This window comes from Pseudorca crassidens, chromosome 16 (assembly GCF_039906515.1).
Source record: "Pseudorca crassidens isolate mPseCra1 chromosome 16, mPseCra1.hap1, whole genome shotgun sequence".
In the NCBI taxonomy this organism is placed as follows: Eukaryota; Metazoa; Chordata; class Mammalia; order Artiodactyla; family Delphinidae; genus Pseudorca; species Pseudorca crassidens.
In genome coordinates, this window is record NC_090311.1 from 58,665,289 (window position 1) to 58,689,063 (window position 23,775).

The 23,775-nt window shown below is 43.3% G+C and overlaps 1 protein-coding gene across 3 annotated transcripts in view; it reads right to left on the reverse strand.

Moving 5' to 3' along the window:
- The window catches only part of VCL (vinculin), a 101,495-nt gene that overhangs the window by 2,910 nt on the left and 74,810 nt on the right, over window positions 1-23,775 (reverse strand). For 2 of the 3 annotated variants that reach the window (XM_067710473.1, XM_067710474.1), the window contains 10 exons: window positions 22,007-22,197; window positions 20,584-20,783; window positions 18,582-18,710; window positions 14,755-14,904; window positions 12,478-12,586; window positions 11,050-11,352; window positions 9,326-9,450; window positions 7,797-7,982; window positions 1,945-2,148; window positions 1,458-1,562 (listed from right to left, as the gene is read on the reverse strand). In XM_067710473.1, coding sequence (XP_067566574.1) covers window positions 1,458-1,562; window positions 1,945-2,148; window positions 7,797-7,982; window positions 9,326-9,450; window positions 11,050-11,352; window positions 12,478-12,586; window positions 14,755-14,904; window positions 18,582-18,710; window positions 20,584-20,783; window positions 22,007-22,197 — 1,702 coding nt within the window. Of the gene's footprint in view, window positions 1-1,457; window positions 1,563-1,944; window positions 2,149-4,163; window positions 4,368-7,796; window positions 7,983-9,325; window positions 9,451-11,049; window positions 11,353-12,477; window positions 12,587-14,754; window positions 14,905-18,581; window positions 18,711-20,583; window positions 20,784-22,006; window positions 22,198-23,775 lie in introns of all 3 variants that reach the window. The other variant, XM_067710475.1, reaches the window with a different exon arrangement.

The window sequence follows — 23,775 nt, forward strand, 5'->3', positions numbered from 1 at the left end:
TTGAGGGTTTAATGAAGGCTGTGGATTCTCCCCAGAAAAAATTGCTCACGTGCACAAAATTTGTACATGCAATTTCAGAGGGTTCATGGGCTCTGAGAGGCATAACTATGGACTAGAATTCCCAATCAGTTAATCTTTTCGCTTGGTCAACAAAGAGGCTGAGGCCCAGCGTGATTCGGAGACTTGCCAGCCCAACTCACACAACAGTCAGGATGAGCCTCAAAACTTCTGACTTGCAATCCTGTGTTTCTTCCATTCTACCACACTGTTTCTTTCTTTTTTTTTAACTGGAATATTTAATGGAACATAGTAGATATTCCCAAGATACATTTTTGTTGGCTAATTGATTAAATGATAAGGTCGGAAACTCTGAGTCTTACCCTTTCTTCCCTGTTTTTTCTATTTCCTTTTCTTGGGGCAGGAGAGATCACATGACAGGAAATAGCCTAGTGCCCAAACCCTGCCTAGAACACATGGAAGTTAAAGGTTAAAATCCAGTTCCCATGGTTTGGGAGAAGAGAGGGTTATGGTGAGAGCTGTTGAATTAAACCATGGTAGTTAAGGTAGCACTACTGACACCAAGAGAAGTAGCCTCCCTGTTCCTCTAAAGTGCTCCTAACCTCTATCTCCTGGCCCGGACAAGGAGAGGGATTGTGTGTATTTTGTTAACTCCCCTACATAGTATGTAATACAGTGCCACATACATATCCCATTGCATGATGAGCCTTGTCTGAGCAGTTCAACAAAAGATGTGCTACCTTCCATAAGAAGAAATTGTTAAGTCTGGCTCATAGCAGAGACTACTAGAGAAGAAATGAGAGGAAGAGGTGCTCAAATGAGGGCTTTCTGAGAAGACCTGAGCCACGTTCCCAGCAGGCAGGGAGAGAAAAAACTGTGACTGCCGAGATACATACAAGAAACAGTTAAGCAAACACTCCCACCATCTTTATTTCATTCTCTGTCAAAGAAACCAAAAGAGAAGCACCTCGTTTGAGATGTCACTTCAGCCTCAGCACAGGCCTAACCACCTCATGCCCCTGAAAAGCCTACACTATTCATCCTCCCTGAGGTACTTATCACCCCGAGAACAAGGAAGCAGAAATTCTCCAGCCAGAAGGATAGAGTGAGCAGGACTGAACAGGCATTGGAGGCCTCGAGAGAGCCAAACCTATTCCAGGGAGGAAAAGAACCAAGTAGAGAGTCCTAACTGCTGCTGATTCACTTAACCTCCCAAGGCCTCAATTTCTCAGCTGTAAAATGACAAGAGTTGCACAAGAGCTTTTTACTTCCCTTTCCAAATTTCTGATGATCTCTCCAACATAGATGCTCTTCTGAGAGAACTGAAGACTCCATCCTACATACTGAATACCCATTTCACAGTTAAAATTTCCTCAAGGCTGAACTGAATTGCTATCAAGTGGAATAGAAGCTGCTGGCGAGAAATCAGAAGCACATACCTGCTCAGACTCCTCGTCGCTTATGTTGGTCCGGCCCAGCATGGTGGCCTTCACCGTGGACAGGATTTTGAGCTGGGTGCTTATGGTTGGGATTCGCTCACATACCTAAAAAGAAAATTTAATTTAGTATGTTTCTTTATTTTTCTTATCCACAAGCTCCCTGAGGATGAGACTTAATTCACCTCTGTATTCTCAGTGGCTGGCATGCAGAAAGCATTCAGTAAATCAGCAGCAGGATTCCAATTGTTTTACCCCTAGGATCAGTATAGTCCTTCTGTCCAGACATGGAAGCATTAAAATTCTTTCATTTGATTCAGAAATAAACTTGCCTGTATCTGTCTTTCCCAAATACACGTGTATTTCCCCTTTCTGCTATTTCTTCCCATTCTAAAGTACCTCCTCCTTGCTCACCCAGTTTTCTCTCTCCTGCTTTTCACCCTACCCCCTGCCCCCCCACCCCCGCCACACACACACTTTTCCTGAGTACCTGTAAGAGGTTGGTTCTAATCCGCTTATCTGTGCACTGCTTGGCAACCTCCTTGGCCAACCGAGTCACCTCATCTGAGGCCTTGGCTATGTCCTTGGCACACTGAATCAGTGCCCGCTTGGTACCGCTGCCCCCTCTGACCAGCCGAGACATCTCAGCCATCAGCAGAGCCATGCGCTTGGCTGCTGCAATGATGTCATTGCCCTAGAGAGAAGCAAGATACAGTGTGAGCTCAGCCCATACTCTGGCCAAGTTAGGGAAGGAAGTAGAAGCACAGAGAAGAGAGGAGGGAGCCTGCTGCTCTAGCAGCCCTCTGGAGGGGTGAGAAGAAGGTATACAGACTATTCTTGAGTGATATAGATACAGCACAGGAGAAATAAACAGAAGAGTGAGCCAGGGTACTCACCCCAGTACTCAGTGAGAGACAGAGAGAGAGAGAGAGAGATCACCGGACCAAAAAAGGAAGACTTGGATATTAATCTGAAAGGGCAACATGTGAGCCCCAGGCATAGCACTAAACAAGCATTTCAGCATTTCCAGGTTAATCATGTCAATAAATTGGGGATGGGCCCAAGAAGTTGGTTAAACAGCCATTTTCCTTTCTGTGGGGGGAAAGCAGTACAGCTGGCCTGAAGGGAAAAATACAGATGAGCCTTTCCAGATGCTGAAATCATCCTCTTTATCCTTACCCTTGTTACAAACAGCAGCCAATGATTGTCGCTGCTGAACTAGAATTTAAACCAAGTAACTATCAGCCTTGGTGAAAAAAAATTTTTTCTGACCTAAGTCTGCTCCTGCCCTCCCTCTACTGCCTCTTGTTTGTACTCTCAGACTAAAGGAACATATTATTTTAACTTTTCACATTTAAAAAGGCCAAGAATCAATTCTTCAGTCCTCTCAGCTAAGTGGCTTCAATTAAAGAAACCTTCACAGTTAAGAGGATGCCGGGGGAGGCGTTGGGAAAATAAAAATCGTGAGTCAAGCCGTAAATGTAACCCTCACTCCAACTAACAGCAGTTTATCTTACACTGGGCATTTTGGTTCATTAAAACCCTCATGGGTCATAATAAGGAAATGTACAAGTAATTTACTTTATGCCTTCAAAAGGCTGATATTTTGGCTGATAACAACCAAAAATAACAAATGCAATGTTCAAAACTACCTAAAAGGCCAGGCTCTACACATTTTTCCCCTCATGCTTTACAATTTCTAGACAATGCAGTGAGACATACACAAACCATGCCACTGCAGGGTGCTCTGTGAGAAACCTCCACAGGCACCGTGACGTGGCTGATCTTTTACGGTGGAGGGTGTATAACATCTTGGGCAGCAGTTGAGGCCAGAGAGAACACAGGCATGGGAAGAACTCATGAGAATAGGGGTATGTTAGACAAGGCTGGCTGGGCCCACCTCCTCCAGTGCAGACCTGGGATCATTCCAGGATTTCATGACCTTGGTTAGAGGACAGTGTAGTGCCAGGGTTAGTTATTTATTACCCATCGCTCTTCAAACCCTTTCTTCTTGCAACATGCCACCTTCAAAGGGAAAAAAGTGATTGCCCCCATCCCCCACTCCCTAAGGCCAAAGCTCCGTTGGTTCCTGTCCTGCAGACTTGAGCGCTATCTGATCCCAACTCACACCCCCTCTCCCACTGAAACCCCTGAACAAGCCAGTCAGTGAAGCCCCCTTCCCCGTGGGCTCCCATGAAGGGAGCATCTGCCCCACAGCATCTGCCCCACAGCCAAGTGCAGGACAGCAAGCAGCCCTCCCCAGAAACACTCCTCACGCTGATCAACTCTGCCTGAGCCAACAGTCAGCGGGGAGGGGACATAGGTGGGGGACAGGCAAAGTCCAGTGATCAGGCCAGATGACCTCTTAATGGTCTACAATGATTCCTGACCTGAAAGTCACTGAGAGGCATCCACGGCTTCCCAAGGGGTTTAAGGTTCCAATATGGGCCACAAGGTCAGTAAGAAAAGGAATCCTTTCAAAAAGTGACCCCATCTCTAACTCCCAAACATAAATGCAATCCAGTTAATCTGGCATTAGCAGACCTATCAAACTTGTGAAGCCAGTCCTAACAACAAGGTGCAGACAGACAGATGCCCGCCCGGCTCAGACTCACAGGACCCGCACAGATCATGAGTGATGCAATGTGTCAAGGCTGCACATGGCCAGATGCATATGGAGCAGCCCCAGCTGGGGGCGCTAATCAGTACCTTACTAGACCACTTGGTAGCTTCCCGATGCAATGACTGAGCCGCTGCCAGAATGGGCTGGTTGACCGGCTGACTGGATGGCATTAACAGCAGCTCAGGTTCGTAATCGTCTTCCATGTCAGGGGGGACAGGGGACCCAACAGCGTCAGCCGCATCTGCCTCAGCTACAGCACTTATACCCACCTTAGCGGCTGGGTTACCCGGCTTTGTCGATGGCAGGAAGGGTGAGAAACAGGGACAGTGTTAGTAAGAGCAGTAGGGCTTGGGCAACTGAGCTTCAGCCGGTTTAGTAACCAACGTTTGCCTAGGATGGGAAAGAAAATGGATACTCTCCAGGAGTCAGATGAACCAAGCTCCACAGAAGAGGGAATTCTCAGCCTCCGGCACCGGCCTTGTTCACAGTAAAGGAAAGACGCTTACGCCAGTAGCAAACGGTTTCCAGAGAACTATTTATACAAAGAAAGAAAGTGGCATTCCTTTTGTATACACTTACTACCAAAGAGTAATTCTCAGGTCAGAACATTTTTGAGAAGCCAAACAATAGTAACTTATTAACTTTAAAAGGAATCCAGAGGGAAAATGTAAGTGGAACCACACAAGTTGCTTTGAACAGAACAATGTGAACAACTGCTGGCTCATATGAACGCTGTTCTACAGCTTCCAGGAAACAGAAAGTGTCTTGAGTCAGCTCTGCAGCTGCCAGACACAGATTATTTCCTTCAGGGGTTAAAACTTCCAGAATTGAAAATGATAAATTTGAGGCAACAGATATCAAACCAGGAAAGAGGCAAGAAAAACACAATGGTGAGTGAAGAGGACTTATCAAATACCCCACAATCACCCAGCTAGAAGGAGCCTCAAGAAGACATCTCATCCAGCAACCACCTTAGGGAAAACCCACACTTCAGAGCAGCTCTCCCTAAGGTCTACAGAGACAACACTTCACAATTTCACATTGCATCCATAACTAGCCGACTAAGAAAGCTGTTCTTCGGGTACACCCTGAATCTCTCCAGTTGCACTTACCCCAAACTCAATTTATTGATATTTCACAGATAAGATAACACATGGACTTGTCAACTGACCAAAGCAGAGTTCAGAGGAGCTCAAAACTGGTGCCCATGAGAAAACAGGACCCGTGATGGGGGAGAGAATTAATTTAATACCAGGGATGGGCATTCTGAAAGGCCAGGAAGGAAGCAAGAGAGATCTGATGCTGAAAATAGGCTAAGGGGGAAAGAGAATGAAAGGAATTGCCCCAATGAAGCCGAACCACTTATATAAAGAATGGCAAACACAGGTTCTTTATATCAAACATCTCTAACCAAGAGGAAGTAAGAGTTTGTGTGGAATTTTATTTGAGGTTGCTACAACTCCTGAAAGTCTTAATCCGCACAGGAAGCCTGCCTCCAAACACTGACTATTAAGTTGGAGGATTCAGGGCCAACAAGGGGTTTGGGTACCTTCTAAATCCTTTCACCTAAACTGTCTCAACCAGGACTCAACTCACCCCCATTCCTTAGAGGAGAGGCCAGCCCACTTCTGCTGGGGTTCAGAGTCCCAAAGTACAAAGCAGACCGACAGATACACAAACACATACCACCATCCGTCCTCCCTAAACACATGGTTCAAATAGCTCCTGACTTCACACAGCTCAAAGTCAGCAATCCCCAGATGCTCCAAACCTCCAGAGACAGTCAGACCTACGGATTTTTGGCAACAAATGGCAGAGTGGGATAAACATGTAGGCCAATGCTGTCTGCCCCTTAAGTTTTATGTTTGTCTTTAAATTCATGTATATTTTGTGTTCCACTGCACAATGTATCTGTTATTTTTTTAAGTTCAAAAGTACATTTATTTAAAATGTGGGCAAGGTATCAATATAAAAGAAAAGAGTGTAAGAAATAAAGATTTGAAATGTTTTGTACTTTTATTTTTAACATCCATAACTTAGAGTGTATCTGGGTTTATAAAGAAATTTAAATTTTCCTTAGGGAATTCCCTGGCGGTCCAGTGGTTAGGACTCGGCACTTTCAATGCCGGGTGCCCAGGTGCAATCCCTGGTCAGGGAACTAAAATCCCGCAAGCTGCGTGGCACGGCCAAACAAACAAATAAATATGTTCTTTAAAATCTTTGAGTAGGGCTTCCCTGGTGGTGCAGTGGTTGAGAGTCTGCCTGCCGATGCAGGGGACGCGGGTTCGTGCCCCGGTCCGGGAGGGTCCCGCATGCCGCGGAGCGGCTAGGCCCGTGAGCCATGGCCGCTGAGCCTGCGCGTCCGGAGCCTGTGCTCCGCAGCGGGAGAGGCCACAGCAGTGAGAGGCCCGCGTACCGCAAAAAAAAAAAAAAAAAAAAATCTTTGAGTAAAACCAACCTTCACTATCACCCCCACCCCACTCCCCATGTGCACTGGGACTCTGCTAATGGTCCCAGGGGTGTGCATGCCCCAGCTAGAGAGAGATGATTATAAGTGATTCCACGGGTCAGGTCCAACACCAGCAAGGTCACCATTCCTTCTTGGAACCTGGGCTCACAGCTAACAGTGCAGAAAAATACAGAGTTAAAAAACCAAGGTAGGGCTTCCCTGGTGGCGCAATGGTTGAGCGTCTGCCTGCCGATGCAGGGGACACGGGTTCGTGCCCTGGTCTGGGAAGATCCCACATGCCGCGGAGCAGCTGGGCCCGTAAGCCATGGCCGCTGAGCCTGCGCGTCCGGAGCCTGTGCTCCGCAATGGGAGAGGCCACAGCAGTGAGAGGCCTGCGTACCGGAAAAAAACAACCAACCAAACAAACCAAGGTCAAATTCCCAGCCTGAAAAAACCCAAGATCAGCTGCATGTGCAGGAGGTCCCTGGGGAACTACATTCAATACAAGAGCTTGAGATGGCCGAAGGTGTGCAATGAACAAAGTCCAATAGATGTTGGGAATAAAGATGTAGGTTCATGGTAGAAACAGTTTAGAACTGACTTCGAACCACCTTCCACTTCAGGGTTAACAATAATATTTAGCTCTTGTCTAGAAAAGCTACCACTCACTTTTCATCATTCATGAGGCATGACTGCTGCAGCATCCAAATTTTCACCAACCATGTTAATATTTACACTTCCAGATTGTTTAGTAGGAGTTAGCCTGGAGCTGTCTTGAGTTGAGGGGTAAGATGATTCTGAGAAAGGGAAAAAGCACATGGCTTCTAAGACACCAATCTACCTGCTTCTATGAGAAAAGAGAAGGAAAATGCAAATATTTCATGTAGCTATAGCAGAGCCTACAGAAGACTGTGCCATGTTTGCAGTGTGGATAATTAGCACGAGAGCATCTAAAAACATTCAGTGACCCCAAGAAAGAAGAGCAATTTCTAAGAGACCAAATGTCCAGCATCAGGGCAGCTGACACTCTAGAGGACAGAAGGAAAAGAACTTTCATCTCTAACTAAGGTATCCTAGCTCTCACTTTAGCTGCTAGAAGGAGAAACCATCAAGTACCAGAAACATCTCACTAAACCACAAGAAAGAAGAGGATTGTGCTATTGGCAATAACAGGAACCAAAGCAGAGAGAGGGTGATTTTCCAAATAGACTTCCTGGGCTGTGTACATGGCTCTTCATCCTTTCTCAGCAAGAAGAGCTTCATTACTTACCTTACTGGACCATTTGCGAGCTTCATCATGGAGCTGCCTGGCAGCCATCATCATTGGCTGGTTAATCACCTCCCCAGCTTTCTGCTCAGGGAACTCTTCATCCTTCTCCTCTGGTGGTGGGGGCCTGGGAGGAGGGACCTCACCCTCAGGCAGAGGTGGTTTGGGAGGAGCAAGCTCATCTGTCAGCTAAGAAAGAATTACCAGGTTGTAAGTAAAGCTCTAGGAACTACTCCCCACCAGAATTCTTTCCTTTCCTTTAAAAAGCATCCCCAAAAAAGCCACCCACATTCACTCCATTTAAGACCATCCACACTGATCATAAGGACCACCTGTTTCAATCTCAACAGAAGCATATTTTCTTCCTTTTCTCTCCACAAAAAGTTAGCACCTACTGTTTTGGACATATCCCAGGGAGGCACGCACAGCCCTACTGGGCCAAGGATCCTCAAACGAGATCTAAGTTCTGGTCCTGACTCTGTTGACGGGCAGCTGCATAAGCAACAACTTCTCCCCTGGGCCTTGGGTTTCTCAAAGGGTTTATCAGTGAGGAATATCTAGACCAAATGACCTCTAAGTTCTTGATTCCAAATGTCAGGACTCTATTGATCACATAAGAATCCATGCCCCAGAATAGCCCTCCCTAGCCACCCACCAACAGCCCAGCTGAAAAGAATCAAGTCAAATCAAAAAAGAAGCGTTGAAGGCTAGGGAAGCACTGTTCATTAGCTATGGGCACAGTGACCCAATTTTGTCCTCAACAAACTTAGAAACTTAAATATGGAAAAGTAAATTTGGGATATTAAATATGGGAAAGTATATCAGGGACAGTAAATCAAATTATTGCCTTGATAAGCTATTCCCAAGGACAAGCTATTTCCAATACTGTCAGAGAAAATGTCTAAAAATAATGACTATTTCTGATTCTAGGATTTGTATCTGCAAGCTATTGCTCAGCTTTCCTCCCCCTAAACCATTTACCTATGGAAGAAAAAATTCATGGTACTTTCTGGGGCATCAAAAGATTTAAAATTATAGTTAGGGAAAAATTAACTTTTTTTTAAAAAAAAGGATTTTATTACTTTTGCTACTAAAAAAAGTCAAATGAAGGAAAGAAGAATGTACACAAGAGTCTAACCACCTCAGGTTTGTCATCATCAACTGGGAACACATAAATTCTCACCACAAACTGTGCAGATTATTTTCCCACTCCTCACTAACTTGCCCCACTAACTAACTCATCACTCATCACATCCACACTTACCACAGCCAGCTCCTCTGCTCCAGTCACTTCCCATTAGAGCAGGCCAACACCAAAGACCCCCACTTACCCAGCACACGCCATGCATAAGCACTCGGTTAATACCCCTCCAGATTCAAGAATAAAAGTCGAGTTGTGCCTCTGACTGAGCTTCAAGTAAAAGTTAAACAAAGCTACCTAGTGACCGAGGCTCCAGAACAGCCTACCTCTCTCTTGCTACAGTCCCGACACCCTGCTGCTCAATTCTCCCAAACTCTCTGAATCTACTTACTCGGAGCTGTTCAAGGTCTGGCGGAGGAGGCGGGAAGTCAGGCTCCTGAGGTTGGAAGGCTTCTCTGACCTTGGCCACTGCTCCCAGGATCCGGTATCCCGAGTCCAGGAAGCTCTTTTGCAGGCCTAAACACAGACACCCTCACTTTCAGTTGGGTAGGTCAGTGCCCTGGAGCACTGTCTGTCCAGCAGAAGAACTGGTTTCCAGTAACAAAAGCTGGATATGAAGCTGCCAGTAAGCAGCACAGGCAGTGACTGAAGGGGAAGGGAGGTAAGAGCCAGGCAGATGCCCTGAGGCCTGCAAAGAGTCAAAAGTGGCACAAACCAGCTGATCCCTGTAGTGCTCAGGGCGCCTTCTTGCCTGTACAGCTAACAAGTACTCAGCACATTGCCGGGCCAGGAACACTTTGGGCTCAGGTGGTGCTCATCACCTCTCATGATAAAGCAGTCGAGAGATAAGCCTGCCCCACTCAGAACAGGGGAGATGTCAAGTTTCAGATGGGGCACACATTCCCTGGAGTACTTCTCACCTTTCTCCCTACTCCTTTGCTCCACTTGGCATTCAGCATATTAACCCCTACATTGAGCTGCTGCTACTGTGTCCAGTCACCCAGAATTAAAGGAATCTACTCAAACTATTAGAAACTCCAATTAGAAAACTGAGCACATCTTCAGTGATGGTGGGTTGAGAAAACCAGAAAGATTTTACCTGGGCTAGGGACGAACAGGGCAGCCCCTCCTTCCCATTCTCTCACACTGAGTGGATTCTACTCATAGAAGAGGCTAGAAACACTAGAGGCTCACAGGAGGAAGGAATTCAGATGTTTCCAACCAAAAAGGAGTGGTTACATCTTTAGCAGTAATGAAAATATGATCAAAATTCAGCTAAAGAAAACACAAACTCTTTGGTGTAGGATCAAGATCAAGACCTAGGAGACCCACAGGTTAACTTAGGCTTTCCAGATTTGACAGAAATAATGAATGTTGTCCAGAGAAAAAGCATTTTAAGAAAAGCAGAAGGTATGCCAGTTACATAAGCTAAATGGTTGATAAATTGGTTATTATGCATCTTTTGAGAAATTTCCAAAATAATGACTAAACAGGACCAGGAGTTATTTAATCAGACATTAAGAAAGCACAGAGAGACTTCCCTGGTGGTGCAGTGGTTAAGAATCCGCCTGCGGACACAGGTTCAATCCCTGGTCCGGGAAGATCCCACATGTCACGGAGCAACTAAGCCCGTGCGCCACAACTACTGAGCCTGCGCTCTAGAGCCCACAAGCCACAACTACTGAGCCCGCGAGCCACAACTAGTGAAGCCCGCGTGCCTAGAGCCCATACTCCACAACAACAGAAGCCACAGCAATGTGAAGCCCACATACCGCGATGAAGAGTAGCCCCCGGTCGCCGCAACTAGAGAAAGCCCACACACAGCAAGGAAGACCCAACGCAGCCAGAAACAAATAAAAAATAAAATTAAAAAAAAAAAGCACAGGGAAGTTGGTCCAGAGAAACTAACTTACAATAACCCTGCCAATATTGCAGAAAATATTCTGTCCAACATATTTTGAACAGAGAAAGCTTAATATACTATCCTCAAACTAAGTATCTGTAGTTTTTGCTCCCAGGTTGTGTCATGGTTGTGGGGTGCATCTTCTCTCCCCACCCTGTCAGCTTCCTGAATTAACCTCTCAGCTGAGGTGAACCACACCATGCATTGCTTACCAGGGTCAGAAATGTTTCCTGCCACAGCCTTTGCATCCACCACCATTGGGGAGATGGTTTTGCTCAATTCGTCAGAGGCGGCTTTCACGGCCTCTCGGAACTTGGGATCCTCAGAGTTCTCCACCTCCCTCTTAGCAACCAGCAGGATCCGGTTGGCCCGACGAGCAATGCTGGTTGCCCCAGCGACCAGCATCTGAGGCTGAATATTGGCCATGGCGACTTTACACTTGTCCAGGTCTTTTTTAATTGCTTCTTCGGAAGCATCCAACAGAGATTTGGTGTCAATGGCTTCGTCCACCAGCCCTGTCCGGAGAACAGAAATGGAATTTAGTTTCTATTTTAGAAGAAGAGAGACTCCAAAACCCTGTTGTCCACTCAAATTTCTCACGTGAAAGTACAACACCCATAATTCTCACCTTCAGCTCAAAACCCTTCTTACACAATCAAAAGCTTCCAGGTGATCACCATTGTAAAAAAAAAAAAAGTGAGAATGTAGCCCAGGAGGCCATACAGACTCACAGCATTTATACCAACCGTGGTCACCAGCCTTCTTGTATCTACCACAGACAACCAGAAACGCTTTGACATCAGGAGGAAACAAGGATTGCGTCTGAAACCTTCACCGCATCAGCACCACATTATCTGTTAACAGTATTTTCTCCCTTCCCGTCTCACTCCCCAGCCATCTGTTGCTTATTGGCAGCTTGCAGTGCCCAAGATGAGCCACGCAGAGGATTCCAATAACCCTAACAGCCTGTTTCTTGTTTCTGTTACCTCTCTTCAGACACCTCAGGAGCTCCACTTTCATCTCTGGCTGCTATGGACCCCTGTCCCAGCAGGTTCTGCAGGGAAGCCGAAGAGCCTACATTCCTCATCTCTTCCTCTCCCATCCCTCCCTCCAAAGAGAATGAAGAAGATTCAGAGGTGCCACCTCTATCGCACAGACACAGGTTTGTCAGTTGTTGGTTTCTCCTTTTTTTAAAAAAAAAACTACATAGTTGATAAGTTGGAGGAAACTCTGAGACAAGTTGTATTAAATGGTAGCTATTGTGGTTCCTTGAAATGTGAACCTGCTGAAAATGACAGGGACACTTACTGTATCCACAAACACCGCCTCTCAGCCTCTGAAACCAAACTCTGGCTCAGACAGAGAAAAGACACTATTCAGAGAAGATAGGAGCTGTAACAATAAACATCACACCGGGAGGGCCACATTAAAATCAAAGAGACTCAAAGAGTCTCTCTTCGGACAAAGTTGCAAGGCTTGAATGAGAAGCCGCTGCTGCTCAGCGGCCTTAATCAGGGCCAAGTACACTGTCGAGCACATGACGGTCCCTTTATCCAATTACAGCTGAGTAACATAACTGGTCCTGTTTGAGTTTCTCAGTCTCATGGATCAGACAGGAAGAATTTTGCACACAACTCTACCTGTCATTTTTTCAACATTATCGATCCACTGGTTCTTCATGGTCTCAAAATGTTCATAAGCAGCTTGATTTCCGGGATTCCTAAGTAAGATGCGAGCCGCTGAGACGACCTGGCAATGACAAAACAACCTTTAAACACCACTCAAATATAAACCTTCAGCAAAGCTTCCCCCTCTTTACCTACAGGTGGCACTATAAGGCCAAAAATCGGTGAGTCTCTTTTCAGACCAAGCACTTTAGTTTGGTCTCATAAACAGCTCCCCAGAATGGGCCCTCACAAAAGATTTTACAGTTACAGCCTGATTTTAAGAAGGTAATAAAGTGACAAAGTAAACGGGTGTTTGCTTGATACTTCTGAACATATACAAAACGGACAGATACTTAAGCCTCATCTTAAAAAGCACCATTAAGTTCATATGATTCAACTTTATATATAGTGCATATTAAAAAATATATATATGTATATAAAAATTCATTAAATTCTACCACACTGTTAAACAGAAAGGGCATGCCATCCTGTGAAATTTTCAACATCTTAATATCTACTTATCCTCTTTTTATGATAGCAGCTCTTAAGTAAAAGTTCTATCTCTTAAAAAAAAAAAAGCACCATTAAGAATGATACTAAAGATTACTTAAAACAGATTTATAAATATTTATTAAAAATAACTGTCGGACTTTCCTGGTGGCGCAGTGGTTAAGAATCCACCTGCCAATGCAGGGGACACGGGTTTGATCTCAGGTCTGGGAAGATCCCACATGCCGCAGGGCAACTAAGCCCATGTGCCACAACTACAGAGCCTGCACTCTAGAGCCCGCGAGCCACAACTACTGAGCCCACGTGCCACAACTACTGAAACCCGCACGCCTAGAGCCCGTGCTCCGCAACAAGAGAAGCCACCGCAACGAGAAGCCCACGCACCGCAACGAAGAGTAGCCCCCACTCACCACAACTAGAGAAAGCCAGCGTGCAGCAACGAAGACCCAATGCAGCCAATAAATAAATAAATAAATAAATGTTCCTTTAAATAATAACAACTGTCTACAGTTAACAAAGTGCTTTCACATCCACTGTCTTACTAAATCCTCACAACAAGCCTGTGAGAGAGAAAGGACAGTAATTTCTCCACTTCACAGCTGCAAAAACCAAGACGCAGAAAATTTAAGTGACTTGCTCAAGAGCTCCCAGCTAGTCAGTTGCAGCACTTGGGGAAGGAACTAACATTTACTGAGTATTTGATAAGTTATAGGCTGCACAAGCATCTTCTTAATCCTCAGAACAATCCACTAGGAAGGAATTATCTCCATTTTACACAAGGAAACTCAAAGTGACAGAGGATTCGAATCCAGATCTGTCTCCAAAGTCCTTGCTCTTTCCATAGTTAGTGTCTTAAGCCTAGTGCTGTTTCTGTTTTTTCAGAAATCTCAGTTTTATAGAGAAATCCTACGTTTTATGTTCTATGTTTTATGGAAATTTTTAAGGAAAGTTAGACATGTTCATATTTTATGGACTTTTTTTTAAAAAGCTAGACAAGTATGATTTTTCAAGAGAATCTAACTTGTTAACATGCCACATTGGCAAAAGTTGATCAATTAAGAGACAAGCTTATTTCCCCTGTCTCTGCCTACAAGCTCCCCACCAAATCTAGTATCATAGATTTCTAAAGCCCAGACAGTTCCTAATGTACCACAGGCACTCAAGAAATATCTGCTGAATAAATGAATGAAAAGATAATGAATTTTCTGTAATTTTATTGGAAGAAAAAAATGCACAAACATCACACTAAACGATGTTGAAGAGATCTTTTAAGAACATCTATCATGTACTAGAACTTTAATTCCTGTCCAAGTTGTTTTCTTTTGTTCCCACTCTTCCAATATTCTGTTTACAGTACATTAGCTACATCTTGGTTATATAATTAAATAAAAAAGAAAAATTATGGCCACATCTAAAATTTTTAAAATACCGTCAAAGAGATGTGGGGAAAGGCATAAGCTCTAAAATCAAAATAAACTAACCTCCCAAGATTATTGAATTTTTCCCTAATTATGCATGGGAGGGGGGTGCTTTACTAGTTTTTTCTACTTTCAAAACTAATCATGATCACTGTAAAAAAATTCGAACAATATAAAAATGATTTAGACATTAAGGGTATGTATGGATTCTTTCATGATATTTTATAGTAAGTGTTCAAAAATGTATAGAAACTGTTCTGTAACTAACCTTCTTTACTCAATATGGTGTGTACTGACATGATGAAGGGGGAGTGAAACCCACCTGGGGTGTGAGTTCTCGGGCTGTCTTCACTGAGGCCTGAATGCCTTCCACCGTTGATTTATTAGCAGTTCCAACAGCAGCCGCCTTCTCTGCCGTGGCCCCAAGCCTTCCTGAATGGTTTTCAAAGTTAGCTGCCCTCTCATCAAATACCTTGAGGAACAAACAAAGACATTAAGAAAATTTATTGCAATAAAATGGGTCAGGCAGCCTAAGAAAAAGTCTCTCTTTAAGCAGAGGCAGCAACTGCTTCAGCAAAGACTTTACAAGTTAATAAGACAACAGTCACATCGAGTCTTGGCCTTGCCGTATCTCCTCAGAGGTTTGGCCATAAGCATCACATGCATCCAGGCAAGTGCACACACACCGTTGAATTTCAGCGCAGTCAATGCTTACCAGGTGCAAACAGGACGTACAGTGCTGTGCAGTCTGCAATAAGGAGTTCACAGAATCCAAAGACTTAAATAATCCCTGTTCACAAAAGGCTTATCCCCTAGTTTGAAGAGTATAGAAAAACCTACTCCAGGTTCCAGTGCAGGTGGCTGGATGCATTTAAAGGCCAAGAATATCCAGAGTCCTAACCAGAGCTCCAGCCTCCTCAGGGCAGCTTCCCTCACATATCCCATTACCATTAATGTTGTAAAAGCTCTGCCCCTGACCTCCATGGGAAAAATGATAGCTGGTGCTCACACCCACGCCTGACACGAGGGTAAGGATGGCTGACTTCCATCACCCCAAATGCAAAACCATCTACTGAATTGTTCATTCAGTTCACATATTGTTAAAAAGTTAACTTCTTCTTCGACATGGATATTATGCAAGGTCACATACCACGAAGGGGACAATTTAACTTAGACATGAAAGTTCTTCTGTCATTTGTTTGGATCACATTATTAGAATTGATGCTTGAGGCAAGGTATATCCAACAGCCCTGGGTGAGCTTTATATTATACACAGAGCACATTAGGAACTGCCTGGCAGAATCTACCCTCTTCTTTGCCTCCTCCTGGAGGTCTACCTGCCCCTACTTGGAGACAAGTTCTGGCTCCCAGCAGACAATCTCTGAAGGTCTCCTGGTCCAACAACAGGCTCCAGTCTCATTGCCAGGGTTCTATGTTTATGCACGCAAGTCTCTTCCCCATTCTGACCTCTTGTTTGGATTCAGCCAGCTGGGTTCTTGCCATTTAATGCTCAGGATCTCTTCCTAAATCTCTAGCCCCCTGGTCCTCTTCTCCTGGCCTCAGTCCTTGTTTCTCTCCTTGGCTGGTCTCCCACTCTGAATCTATAAGGCTTTGCCAACTTTGGTTCACCATCTCAACCCCAGTCTATGTCAGCTGCTCCCTCTGATTTACCCAACTGCTTAGCTTGCTTTTCTTGTCACTCAACCAAACTGTACTGAGTACCTACTATGTGCCAGGCCCTGGAACAGGTGCTGAAGATACAAAGATGAATAAGACATAATTTCTGCATCTCAAGGATCTCACATCCTAGCAGGGTTAAAAAGGCCCATAAACAGATACCTACAATAGTTGTGTGCTATGTGCAATAATAAAACTAAGCATTGATACTTGGGAGGAAAAAGTAAGGCACTTAGACTATCCAGGAAGTAAAGGATACTAGAATAAAGGATAAACAGAAATTAGCCAAAAGAGATAAGGGGACAATAATTAGGTAGAGAGACAGAAAGAACAAAGACATGGAGAAAAGAAAGGACAGAGTACGCAGGAAACTATAAGCAATGAGGTATTGCTGGGGCATGAACTGAGAGGTGGGGTTTGGGGGAAACAGGGGTAGAGGGAGTATTAGAAGCCAGATCACAGAGCTCTGGCTTTCTCCTATGTGAAAAGGAAGGGCCACTGAAAGGCTTAAGCAGGAAAATATCAGGGTCAGATCTGTATTTTTATTTTATTCATGCCCTAGTGATGGAGTCAAAGACCAGTCTCAGCTGTGTAGTTATAAAGGCAGCAGGGAACAAGGATCAGAACTAGAGCCGTGGCAACATGAATAGAAATTAGAGAGAATTCAAGACGTATTTGTGAGATCAAATTAGCTTGTCTTGCTTTATAGATGTGGGAAGATGAAGGGAAGAGTCAGTGGCGACTCACAAATTTCCAGCTGGAAGAAAACAGGAGGACAACACATGCTGAGGTACCCATGCAGCATCTAGGTAGAGATTACCAGCAGACAGTTTTGTCTGCTCATCAGACACTCAGATGTCTGGAATGAAAACACAGCACATCACCCCAGCCTAAGGGGACCATGAGCTGAACTGCCCAGTAACCTAGGCTAGAGAAAGAAAATGGGGGTCATTAGCAAATAAGAATAACATAAACGTCTGCTCACCAGTTCTACATTGTCTTGGGTGCCTGACCCAATCCTTTCTCCTTCACTACCAATACTATAGAAGATGGAAAACCAAATATTTGCTTTCCTAGATTCCTTTGCAGTGAGGTAGCCATGTGACAGCATTCTAGCCAATGAGACATACACAAAAGTCTCCTGGAGGATTTCTGGGTGAGCGTTTACTTTCATTTATTCAGCACCAAGGATGTGTCAGACATTGTTCTAAGAAATGGGAATAAAGTAATGACAAAACAAAATCCCTGCCCACATGGAGCTTTCATGCTAACGTGAGGAAAACGAGGTAAATATGTAAGTGTTGATAAACACGAAGGAGAAATGTAGGATGTGGAGATTAGGGAATTTCTGGGATGGGCTTGGGGTGGGGTTGCGATCTTAGGTGGTGACCCCAAAGTGACATTTCAGTAGAGAGCTGAGGAAAGTGAGCGAACAATTATGCAGTTATCTGTGGGAGGACCAGAGAGAACAACAGCAAGGGCCCCAAGGTTAGAACATACAAACATAAACAAGGAATACTGGGAATACAACGCAAGAAGATCAATGCAGAGACAGGAGCATGAGGGGGAAGAGAGGCACCACACAAGGTCAGACAAGTAGATGGCGGACCAGATGCAGTGGTGTGACGAAGCTGCTGGTACCAACTCACGCAAGCTCATAAGAGCCAAATGTGCCCATCTCTTCCCGACTCTGCTTACAGTGACTTCACATTGAAACAGCCATCATGGGAATATTTACATCATGGAAATTAACAAACATTACAAATCAGGGCCTTCTTGTTTTTGTTTTGTTTTGTTTTTTCCTGTGTCTACCAGCACATCACTGGCCTTACTGTTCATTGTAAGGACTCTGGCTTCACTCTGGGACAGGGAGGAGTAATCTGAAGGGTTTGAGTAAAAGAATGACATCAAATGATTTAAAAGAATTGCCCTGACTTCTGTCTGGAGAATAAAGTGTCCTAAGGGGACACTAAAGGGAAGGTTATAACTAGAGGGACAGTTATTCTAGTTGTGACTGGAATGCCCCCACTGCTCATTTCTTACTGCCTTGAACATAATGCCTAGGGCTGCATCAGCATCTCACATCATGAGGAAAAGATCAAGAAAATCAGAGAGATGCCAGCTTTCATGGCATCAAGCTGCTGAACCAATGCCAAGGCTACCTAGCTCCATGTTTCTTGTTATGTGATGAAAATAAAACCCACTTGTTTTCATCTCTGACAGTCAGGTCTTCTACTGCTTGCAAGTGAAGACATGTCCTAAAGACATTCCTAAGCGACATACTTGGTGACTGAAAGAAGAAGTGGCAAGGCCTTTCTTCCCTCTTCTACCTTTCCACCCTTCATCCACAATTTCCCAACCACTCCTGACATACACTGCAGTCACATTTTACCTTTACACACACACATACACATACATATACATATACATATGGCTGGCCAACAGAAGAAATGGAAGACCTCAGATACCCACCTCTTCCCTATTGGGTGCATCAGGAGGGGCAGTGGCTGCCACTGCCAACAGCTTGATGGGAGTTGTAGTATCACTGAAAACATCTGACACCTCCTGAGTCATGGCCTCCTGCATCCGGGCTTTCAGATCCTTAAAAACATTGTTTAAAAATGAAAATTTCCAGAAATATCCAAAAAGCACATCTGCCATTGTCCTTCCTTCACTGACACATTCATTCATTCAGTGTTTCATTCAACTTTATCAGCTATGAGTATCAACTGTGTACAAAGCACTGAGCTAGCATGAAACAGGTGTAAGAAGTGAATCCTGCCCACATGACCCACATTTCCCTAGACTGTTCCACCCAAACAAGAAATCTTACTTCCTTTCTTGATGGCCCCTAAGAATAGTACTAAGAATCATGGGGTTGAGCCCAAAGAAGACCATGAGATGAGACAGAGTTCCTCAACAATCCCAGTGCTGGAGGGGCCTGACATAATTACAGTAACTGTAAGGACTGTTTGGTGGATGCAGTGCCAAATTTCTAAGCAACTTCTTATATTTAGATGAAAGAAATCAATAATGGAATTTTTCTGGATATTTCAAATAAGTTTCTAGAAAAACTTGATAACCAATATATGAATCCATTTTTTATTTTAACATGGGTCAAAAGCAGAAGATTCTCAGAAGTCATGAAAAAACTCCTTTTCATAATTATCACACTTTGTCCAATCTAAGTTTTATTCTAGATGAATACTCGAAGAAGGATCAATCACCCCCACTGTTTTTCAAGGTGGGTAGCATGCACTGGCTGGTGGTATCTGAAATGAATATAGGTGTTACACAGACAAATGTTTTTATTTTAATAATTGTGTGTTTCTTTTATAGAATATTAGAAAAAATATAACTAACTCAAACTCCTGATTTCAGGATTTTTATAAACTTTTCTTTTAAATAAAGTTTAAAAAAGGAGTCCATTTTAAGAAAAATACTGACTAAATAAAAAAGTATAGGTGATACATGGTAGAGCAAATATGAAAGAGCCCTTGATTGAGTGAAGCTTGAGAAACACAATTTTAATTGCTATCACACACTAGTAAGCTTTTCCTTAATAAGCTCTGGATTTCCTTATATTCTTTTTTTAAAAATTTTATTTATTTATTTAATTTTTGGCTGCATTGGGTCTTCATTGCTGTGCACAGGCTTTCTCTAGTCGTGGCGAGCAGGGGCTACTCTTCATTGCGGTGTGCAGGCTTCTTGTTGCAGTGGCTTCTTTTCTTGCGGAGCTTGGGCTCTAGGCGTATGGGCTTCAGTAGTGGCACGCGGGCTCAGTAGTTGCGGCTCACAGGCTCTAGAGCACAGCCTCAGTAGTTGTGGAGCACGGGCTTAGTTGCTCTGCAGCATGTGGGATCTTCCTGGACCAGGGCTCAAACCCATGTCCCCTGCATTGGCAGGCGGATTCTTAACCACTGCGCCACAAGGGAAGCCCCTCCTTATATTCTTGATCACACCTTTTTCACTTTCCCTAGACTCAAGAAATTATATTTTTTAAAAACTCTCCCTCTTAATTTTTGAATAATAGTAAGCATAAGAAATGTAATGAGGGACTTCCCTGGTGGCGCAGTGGTTAAGAATCCACCTGTCAATGCAGCGGACATGGGTTTGAGCCCTGGTCCAGGAAGAACCCACATGCTGTGGAGCAACTAAGCCCATGCGCCACAACTACTGAGCCTGAGCTCTAGAGCCCGCGAGCCACAACTACTGCGCTCGCGTGCCACAACTACTGAAGCCTGTGCACCACAACTACTGAAGCCCGTGCACCTAGAGCCCAAGCTCCGCAACAAGAGAAGCTACCGCAATGAGAAGCCCGCACACTGCAATGAAGAGCAGCCCCCGCTCGCCACAACTCGAGAAAGCCCGTGCACAACAATAAAGACCCAACGCAGCCAAAAATTAAATAAATAAATTTATTTCTAAAAAAAAGAAAGAAAGAAATGTAATGATATGTGCTCCCAAGTTCTACCTTTAAAGAGTCTTGGAGCTGAGATGCAAGGGCTCTCGCCTGAGGACTCTCCCCTTCCCCTCTGGCAGCCAGGTCAGCCAGCTGGGCCGTCAGCTGGTCCACTCGGTCACACTTTGCAAGAAGATCTTGGCGATAAGGCCCCATCATGACATTTGCCAGACGATGACCTTCGGCCACAAGCCCTCGGATGGCAGCCTGACCTGCACCAAGAGGAAAACACTGAAACTCACATAGACCAGGAGAAGCCAACCACTGTGCCATTCTGGTAAGGATTTCTTTTCTTAATAATACATTTAATGGGGTTAGTGGGGGTTTTTCCCCTAACAAGACAAAAAACTGGGGAAATATAAAAAACGTAAAAAAATATAAATTACCCATAATCCCATCACTTGGAGACTGATATATTTGACCATTTCCTTCCAGTCTTTTTGAATGCATTGCATGCTCCTATACATACATACATTTCTCTTTTACAAAACCGGGATCATACTATACATTAACTTTTACTCCTTGCTTCTTTTTATTTAACGTGAGCATTTTTCTACATCATTAAATATTATTCAAAAATCATGATCTAAACTCTGCAACATTTTATCATATGAACCATAATTGTTAATATTATTAAATATTTACACTATTTACATATTCTCATATTTAACTCCTTAGAAACATCTCTAATTATTTTTAGAATAAATTCCTGTAAGTCAAATTGCTGAGTCAATGAGTATGAACTTTTTTAAAGCTCTTGACATATAATTCCAAATTGCCACTCAGAAAATTTGTACCAATTTATTCCTCCACCAGTAAATTATATGTCTGCCTGATTCCCCCACACTGGGAATCACCAATTAAAAATTTTATCTTTTTCCAATGAATATAGCAAATGAAATAAATAGATCTTTCAGCTTCAACAGGCTTGCTATCATAATACGACCTAAATTCTTATAGATCCATTCCTAAAATCTCTCAAAAATCAAAATTTTAGGTTAGCAATTCTACAGGTGATTGTGTGATACAGGAGCCCTCAAAACTGAAAACAACCTTGGTAGTTAAATGTCTTTTACTTATTTTCAAAAATTATATTTAACTGTGAACTTAACTAAGGACTGTAATAACAGAAATACAACAGAATGAAAGTATACATAGACTGGAAATAATTAGCTCAAAGTTTCAGCTGCAACCTGAGGAATTTTCTATTTGCCTGCAGCAAAATCATTTATTTATTAATACTTCTTGATTAAATCACAGGAAATTTATTGGCTACATTTGGAGATGGAGTCACACTGTGGAATGACTTACTCACCAGTGGCTAAAGAACCCCTTCTGTACCTAATTACAGATGATACAGGATCTCTATCAACAACTTGCTTATCTTCACTGTAATAAGTTTAATGAGGATTAATAAGTGCAGTGATGATCTTACCAACTCCCCGGTCATCCACTGTGGGATTATCAATCCACCGCTGTGCCTGCTCAATCTTGCCCTCAAGGTGGACAGCTGCTTTGGCAGGTCTGCTGTTGGCCACTGCCTTGTTGGTTTTGGTCTGCAAGTTCTGTAGGGCCGTGGCCACCTGTTTGGCCAATGCTCGGGCCTCTGGGGAATCTCCTTTTCCCCTGCAGAAAAAAAATAGCCATCCTGTCACACAAAAACACTCTTTACATTGAGATGACTTAATTGCTAATACAAATGCTAATGAGATGACAAACTGCTAATGATTATTATTAACTTGGTTTGAAAGGAGAGGGATTTATCTATTTGACCCTTAAATAAGAAATTAATAATATAAATTCTGGTTGTTTTGCCTCGTTAAGACAGTTAAATATGTTGTAGTTAAATATGAGTTTGGTCAGTCTGGCTCAACCAAGCTCAACCATTTGGTAAGCTGAGCTCGATCAGTCATCACTAGGTTAGGTGGCCCCTGAGCCTGCCATCTCAAATCTGACTCATTTTACATCTCAAGTCCACTAGGTCATAGAAAAGTAAACTTCAGGATAATCACATCTGGCTCACTGATAAAAATGCAAATATTAGTCTACCTGACAGAATGACTAATTTAGATACTATCTTAAAAGTTCCTTTATGATTCTAAACTTTCATACTTTCTCCATTATAAAGCTGGACAAAGAAGATAATTCCTATGGTTCTGATCATAGCTACTCCTGCTGCCAGGAAGTTTTAGATAGATAGATAAATGGATAGATAGATAGATAGATTGATTGATAGATAATAGGAATAAGTAATGATGGCATGTGACCAAACTTGGTCTGCTGTTATCACTATTATCATTAATTCTCTCTTCATCATTAAGAAACATTAATGAGTGCCTGCTATGTATATGGACCTGTGTTAGGATCCTGAGAATATAGTTTCCTCCTCTGAGTATTTTTAAATCTAGTAAAAATGTAAAGACTATATTAATTAGCCAATATTAATGAACAGAGACCAAAATTTGTAGACATATATTACTTTACAATTGTCCAATTATACATTTTCCCACCTACATAATTTTATATTTGGGGTATAAAATAGTGACCCCCCAAATGATTGAGCTTGATATAGAATCAAACTTGAGCTATTACTTAAGCTGCTCTCTATCACCACAACCTCCTGCCTAAAGTATACCCACCCTGCTCCCACTCATTCCTATTTCAAGGTCTGAGGCAGAAGTCTGCTTTCTTAGCTAACGTTGGTCTCTTACCCAATATAAGATTTGAAAGGACTCTAAAGTACCTCTGTGGAAAAAGGTTAGGCACTCTCCTGTGGAAGAATAGGGAGTGAAATACACAAGTTAAATGAAAAGTCGAATCTCACAAGATACTTGACTATGGTTATTCCTGGAGAAGTGACTGGAGGACTGAGGTGGGAGAGAAGCAACTCTTACTTTTGCCATTGTACACTTTTTTAATGTTCTTTTTAGCATATGATGCAGTTGTTTTTTTTTTAAGACATAAAAATATCTTTCAAAAGGAGAAAGTGACACTTCTTTTCTATACAATCAAAGTAGATGCTATGAAAGCCTTATCTGTCTCACCGATTTAAAAAAAAAAAAAATCCCCTTAAGAGAAGAACCTGCAGTGAGGATGTTATATTTAAGGATCTTTTATAATTGCTACATAAGAAGTAACACTGCTGGTCAAGGAAGAAACTATCTTCTTATGCCTCCCCATCCCACCCCAACACACACACACACA